The 7,500-nt window shown below is 45.7% G+C and overlaps 1 protein-coding gene across 1 annotated transcript in view; it reads right to left on the reverse strand.

Moving 5' to 3' along the window:
- Positions 1-5,011: 5,011 nt before the first annotated feature.
- The window catches only part of LOC134438419 (neuropilin and tolloid-like protein 2), a 35,155-nt gene continuing 32,666 nt past the window's right edge, over positions 5,012-7,500 (reverse strand). Inside the window, exons 9-11 of the mRNA XM_063187982.1 lie at positions 5,655-5,991; positions 5,142-5,519; positions 5,012-5,060 (exon numbers count right to left, since the gene is read on the reverse strand). Coding sequence (XP_063044052.1) covers positions 5,012-5,060; positions 5,142-5,519; positions 5,655-5,991 — 764 coding nt within the window. The remainder of the gene's footprint in view (positions 5,061-5,141; positions 5,520-5,654; positions 5,992-7,500) is intronic.

Here is a 7,500-nt window from a genome sequence, read left to right on the forward strand (position 1 = left end):
TAATAGGGACCCAACTATGCATCATATCACAGTGTCCTTAACCGTGCCCCCTGCCTTGGTTGCTATAGGGTTGGACACTCATGAAGACACACAGGACCAAAGCATTATTCTTGTCTGCAGCATGGGATATTAAAGAGGCATCTGTGTTAGCATTCTGGTAATTCCCCAGTTCAGTCCTTCAGTGTTCCCTTTTGCAGAGGTAGTGCAGGAAGGATATTGTGGAGCGAAGGGATGCTTCTATAAAACCCATACACATACACGGCTATACCACAACAATTCCATCACTCTACCCTAGTGGCTGGCAATGTATTTTCATGCCCTGAGCACCACAGCTGTTATAGAACACTACCACTACTCCTACCACTACTACTACTGTTGGACTACTACTATTTTCACCTTTCTGCTTAGCCTGTGTGTACTATGTAGCTTGACATCGGAAATCAGTCCAGATGACAGGCCGTTTTAGACTTTGTGACCGAAGCCAAGCCTGGAGGGCTCCTCGCAATCATTCGACATTTCCTCCTTGATGAAAATGGATTCAATTTAGGCTACAGCATGTGACCTCTCAGCCGTAGCAGAGAGAATTTGGGACATTGATTTACTATTCCTGGCAGTGCCTTTATCCATGTCATCCATATTCAAAAAAAGGATTAACAAACATTTATGGGAGACAGTTTGTACTTACAACAAGGACGCATTAAGTTACATTAACTTATTCTGTTTACTATATTATTTTGTTTGGTTGTAGGCCTATTCATCTATACGCTAAACCTGGGGATACTGTGGCACACTGCGCCAAGTCACCTTACCTATATGAGCAATGGGACAATATTGCCCAATGCATGGGGGACCCAGGTTCGAGTCTGGCCTAGATCATTTCCCAACCCTTGCTGTGTGTGTGTGTGTGTGTGTGTGTGTGTGTGTGTGTGTGTGTGTGTGTGTGTGTGTGTGTGTGTGTGTGTGTGTGTGTGTGTGTGTGTGTGTGTGTGTGTGTGTGTGTGTGTGTGTGTGTGTGTGTGTGTGTGTGTATGTGACCATGTTTAAGGGTGTATAATGTCCACATCATGTTTTTGCTGCCCTTTGTATTTTAATCTGATTCAGCCCGGCACTTCTTTCATCAGTAAATGAATGCATAAAGCATCAGTCACACAGGCTTGCCAATCCCCTTCATTACAAGCAATTTAGTCTGAGTCTGATTTGTCTGCCTTGGACTAGGAGATGCACTAGGTGCACTTGCACTTGCACTAGGTGATGACTGTGTCTTGATCTTCAACCACTCTGTCTTGGTCTCGATCTTTCGGTTCTGGCAGTCTTGATTACAAGTCTACTGTACCTACGTAGGTGTTTGTATGCATTTGACAATGTTTGACAAGTTACTCAAAAACTTACTGTCATGTCAAGTCTGTTGCATTACAATATTACTGTCTTTAAAATGTACGAGATTACATTACTTTTGCATTTCTTTAGTTACTGTAAATATGGTCATCTACAGTGTAACTCAAGCTCATGACTGTTTGACATTCCATTGAGGTGTTTCGGGACCATGCCGACTTAAAGGATAACTTCAGTCAATTTCAACGTGCAGTTGTAAAGCTCACACTACACTGGACTTGCCAGTACCTGAGTTTTTTTTTCTTCTTCAGCCTTTTCCGAGATCCTGGTCATTGTAATGGGGGCAGCGCTTTGTTTACATTTCAAAAAAGCATTTTTATTTATTCCCAAAAACATCCAAAAGGTTATACAACATCAGCAGACAACTAGCAGAGGTACCTTTTGGGAAAATATTTGTAGTAGGCCTATGTTCATTTTTTTAAATGTAAACAAATGCTGCCCCCATTAGAATAGCTCATATCTTGGAAAGGGCTGAGCCGAAAAATGCAGCATCACCGGGTACTGACAAGTCAAGGGTAGCAATACAACAGCATAGAAATGGACTGAACCGGTCCTTTAAGACCAGCAGATTCAGGGGCAGCTTCTTTCTGACCCACCACACTGAGCTCCATCAGTAAAATCCAGGGTTGTTATAACTTGCGGTAAATATTACGCTATCTATTACCACGATTCCGTACATTACTGTGTTACAGCAAAAACTGATGCGTTACAGTAATGAATCGCTTTTTGTAATGTGTGATAGCATGACAATCAATAAATCAATCAATCAAAATGATGTACGTATGTAGTACATTATCATACAAAATTGTCATTCAGTGTGCTAAAGATTAAAGAAAAGAGAAGAAAAAGAAACTATTTTGTGTTATAGATAGATACTTAATTACCTATCACCAAAGGCAGATGAGAATAAAGCTGCTTTTAATTTCTTTTTAAAACAAGATACTGCTGGGGCCCGCTCTTATATGGACAGGAAGTTGGTTCCAGCATTTTGCAGCATAATGACTATATGCCATTTCACCCAGTCTAGATTTGACCTTGAGCACAACCAGTTGAGGAGATTCTGAAGACCTAAGACATCTATTAGGATGATATTGCTCAAGCATATTGACAATATAATTATGGCCTAAGCCATTTAGTATAAATGGTTTGGTAATAAACCATCGGAAGAGTTTTAAACTCAATTCTAAATCTCAGTGACAGAATAAGAAGACAGGAAAAGAGGGGTAGGGTTACTAATGCCACGTAGGCCTATAAGTCAATTCATAACTTCAGTGGAACATTAGATGAAGCAGCTCATTGCCTCTGAAGAGTGTAATGCTGCATGTAAGAGCCATAAAATCAAATGCAATGCAGTCTATTTGAAGAGATCAAAATAAATCTTCTTGATCAGAATCAGAATCATTCAATGTTTTGGAAAAAAGGCGATTGATGTGTCTGACTATGAAATGATTAAAAATTTAGACACACATGTAATGCCACTTCTGTTAATGTGATGTACCTTTATTAAAACATAGAATCAGACAGTTCTTACATTAATACATTTGAACAATTTCTTCATGTTATGACAGAAATTGAAGCGCAATATATTATTTATTATACAATGCACATGGATTAGAAAATATACTCCATTTCATCTTTTTGTTTCTTTTAGTATTTTTCATATATACGGTACCATCAAAAGACCATCATCATAATAATAACTTTATCCCGTCTAACAAAAAAAAGAATCAATTTGTGACAAGCCTCATCAGCAATCAATTCCCATGCGGACTTAGTTGTGTGTGTGTGTGTGTGTGTGTGTGTGTGTGTGTGTGTGTGTGTGTGTGTGTGTGTGTGTGTGTGTGTGTGTGTGTGTGTGTGTGTGTGTGTGTGTGTGTGTGTGTGTCTGTGCGTTTGTTTGTGTATGTGTGTGTTTGTTTGTGTGTGTGTTTTCGTGGTACATTGAGGCGAGGTGTCAGAGTCGAGACATTTCTGAACAGTCGTATGGAGTGCAAAGCATGGTGGTGTCCCTGTGTGTGTGTGTGTGTGTGTGTGTGTGTGTGTGTGTGTGTGTGTGTGTGTGTGTGTGTGTGTGTGTGTGTGTGTGTGTGTGTGTGTGTGTGCGTGTGCGTGTGCGCGTGCATGCTTGTTGATTCTTGAAACTTCAGACTTACTGTTGACTCTGGCACACTGACACATGGTGGGCAGGCACAGACAAACACACACGCACACACACGCACCCAAGCACACACAGACATGTGCAAACACACCCAACTGGCACAACTCCATACAGCTAGGGAACAAAATGACACACACACACACACACACACACACACACACACACACACACACACACACACACACACACACACACACACACACACACACACACAGAAACAAAGCGCACTGTCAGCAAGAGAACCCCACATAGTCCAGTGGAATCCCCTCTTCTTCAGTCCTGTCTGCAATAGTGAAGACTTTTCCCATCCTTATGTGTAGTTTGTGTACATGTGAGAATAAGAGGGTGTCTCTATGTGCTTGTGATAGTGTAAATGTGTAAACGCGTTATTGTGTGTGTGTGTGTGTGTGTGTGTGTGTGTGTGTGTGTGTGTGTGTGTGTGTGTGTGTGTGTGTGTGTGTGTGTGTGTGTGTGTGTGTGTGTGTATGTGTTTGTGTGTGCGTGTGTGTGTGTGTAAAGGTGCATGTGTGCATTGTGCCAGTGATAGTGTGTCTGTACGCCGGGTGGGAGAGTGTGAAAGAAGGGTGTTTTGTAGCCGTGGCATGACAAATAGCCATGTCATCATCATCATCTCCACTGAAGCTTGTCCGGTTTCCTCAACAAGCAGTAAGGAAAACCAATCACTTGAGTACAATAAAATGCTAATCACCTTTCTTTAAAAAAAAAAATACACACAGCTAGGATAAAAAAACAATATCTTTGTAAATGACGCAGAAAAGAAAAGTGGAGGGGAAATAAAAGGATTGAATATGGCCATATCTTTCCTTCCCTGGGTCAGTCTTTTGTGTCTGAGAGAATTCCAGGGCTTTGAAGCACCACAAATATTTTGCTTTAAAAGAAACAAAAACAAAACAATAATAATAATTAATAACATCCAAATAAAAACAGTTCTCAGGTGGCAGCCAAGTGTGTTGGTGGGGTTGGGCTCTGGCCCAAAAAACTGTTCTAGGGTCAGCCGATACTGAGACCTTAAGATGTTACAAGCAGGCACTAGCACCTGCCTAATGACCCCACTACAGGTGAACACAATGGCGGTGAATGAGAGCTTAGGTACAACAGGTCCAGGCCTGCAGCTGCTGGGATGGTTCTTCTCAGGAGCTAAGTCCTTAACCGCTTTTCACTCATTGGTTTGTTTTCTTCTCCACACTTCATGTTATGGTAGTAGTGGTAGTAGTCTTTTCATTTCATTTTTCACTCTCTTTTTCTCTCCCAATCTTTCTTGTTATTTTCCTATTTGTCATCTGCTCTCATTGTCCTTCCTTAACGTGTTGGCCCCTCTTTGTTTGGTGTGTATGATGAATTATTGTTTCTTCATTATTCTTTCTCTCTCTCTCTCTCTCTCTCTCTCTCTCTCTCTCTCTCTATCCCCATTCCCACTCTTTCCCTCTATTCATTTCCTTTCTAAAAGTCCATGGACATGGAGCGCTGGCCGGGGTCCACCACGCTGGCACTGTTGCGCACGCTTCCATGCACACTTCCATGCACACTGCCGTGCACGCTGCCATGCACGCTGCCGTGCACGCTGCCGTGCACACTACCGTGCACGCTGCCGTGGTTGCGGATGCTGAGCGTTCCGCAGCCGCTGCCGATGCTGCCGGCGGTGCCCGCCACGCTGCCGCCGCGCACATAGATCTCACACGGGATCTCCTCCATCACACGGTCCTCGATCACCTGCTCGGCCACGGCGGCGGCGGAGGCGGCGGCGCAGTCGTGAGTCTGTTTGGCGTAGCCGTAGCAGCTCTTCTTGTAGGTGCCCATGCTGCCGGCCATGCTGCCGGCCATGCTGCCGCTGGAGCAGCTGTTGAAGGTCTTCATGGGCGGCGGCGGCTTGGAGAAGTCGTTGTGGTAGCTGAGCTCCATGGAGCTGAGGGTGGTGCGGCTCTGCTTCATGCTGCCGGCAGTGGAGGAGCTGGCGGAGGGCGCGGCCGAGGAGGAGGACACGGCCATGGCGGAGGTGGAGGAGGAGGCGTGGTGCGGGTGCGGCCCGGGTCCGGGTCCGGCGCCGCCGGCACCGGGGCCGCCGGCACCCCCAGGGGCGTGCTGCTGGGCGCCGCAGTGGTGCTCGTGCACGCAGCGCGAGATGGTGGAGGAGCGCCGCAGCTTGTGGTAGCTCTCCAGCTCGTCCGACAGCTCGGCCAGGTCGGAGGAGAGCTCCTTGTCGCGCAGGCTGAAGAACTCGTAGTGCGGCGGGTCGAAGACCTCCTGCAGCCCGCCGGCCTTGCTGAAGACGGCCGGCCGGCGCGCCACCACCTTCTTGCGCGGCTGCTTCATCTGCACAAAGATGGAGATGATCAGCAGCACCAGCACCACGCCCGTGGAGATGCCGATCACCGTGCCGTGCGTCTTGGTGATCTGGTGGAACAGGCCCCGCGACTTGCGCTCTGCAGGGGGAGGAGGGGAGGAGGAAGAAGAGGAGGGAGAAGAGGAGGAAAAGGAAAAAGAAGAGGAGGAGGAGGAAGAGGAAGTGAAAGAGGAGGAGGAAGAGCGGGAGCAAGTGAAAGAAGAAACATTGATCACAAAGGTGGAGGATGGTGAAAGCACCACGTGGCTGAATTTAAAAAAATAATTTAAAAAAATGGGTTTTAAGTGGCTTCATTTAAAAGGACAGTGAAGATTAGACAGGCCCTGGGACTTCCTCTCAGCAGGGGAGAGGAAGAGGAAGAGGAAGAGGAAGAGAAGGAACAAGTCAAAGAAGAAACATTGGTTCACAGAAGTAGAAAATTGGTTCACAGAAGAAGGAACTTCTACCAAGCAAGAGTCGATTTTTATTTTAGCCAACATGACTCTATGTTCGAATCCCATTACACCCCTTAGCCCTATGCCGTTCCCCTTTGCCTCCGTTTTGCGCGTCCACGTGTAGGCGTAGTGGCATCCCGATTCACGTTCAGACAGATGGGTAGGGGTGCGGCAAAGGGCTTTCCACCCCTCCGCGCGGAGATTTTCCGACACCAGACTCCCCCACGGAGGGCTTCGACAGGTTTCCCTGAATGCATTGTGAATTCATTTAAAAATTGGCGGCAAGCCGTGGCGTCAAGCCGTGGCACCCACAACAGCACACAAGTTTAAGTATTTTCGCCGCAATTGACGGTTTTGAAGTGGTAATAATTGTTCCATTGTACTAAGTTTAACATTGTCCTAATGTGTAATGGTCCTTTTCTCCGTGAAACGCACATGAAAAAAAATCACTATTAACGTCAACCTAATGCATGAAATTAGTGACAGCTGTGAGTGTCATTCCTTGATTGTTGAAGGGGTATCCCAATTCGTAGCGGTTGCGTTTCAAGCCCTACACCTTACAGCTTTGTTGGAAAGCACGAGGGGCATGGGGAAGGCGTAGGGATAGGGGTAGAGAGTAATGGTAAAGGCCCTATGATTCATCTAACCAATCACTTCTCCTTTCTGCAACAGCTTTCCTTGCAACATCAGCTTATCGTCGCAGCTACCTCCACCCCTCCAGCCACAATCATCAGTGGGTTCCTGTCTGTAAAGGGGGCAGGCTACACCCACCCCCATCTCCGACGGGAGGATATGTTCTCTTTCCCTAGACTTTGTCCAAAAGGCGGCAGCCTGCACCAAAGACGTAGAATGTGGAAAAGTAGCAAGGCCCTAAAAGATAATAGGCATGGAAGGCTACAGTAGGCCTAAAATCCCCTCAACTCACAATTCGTTTCGTATCACGATCGTCGAAGCCCTCCATGACCAACGGTTAAATACACCTTGCGATTTTGTTTTTAAAAAGTCTAAAAATAATAATGATGATGATATTAAGCTTGTAAGCACAATCACATGATATCATGTAGTTGTTTTCTGTACTGAAGAGTAACATAACGTTGAAAAGGCTTATCACGATACTGCCTTCCTACATTGCAATACAGTATTGTGACGTTGCA

This window comes from Engraulis encrasicolus, chromosome 22 (assembly GCF_034702125.1).
Source record: "Engraulis encrasicolus isolate BLACKSEA-1 chromosome 22, IST_EnEncr_1.0, whole genome shotgun sequence".
Classification (NCBI taxonomy): Eukaryota; Metazoa; Chordata; class Actinopteri; order Clupeiformes; family Engraulidae; genus Engraulis; species Engraulis encrasicolus.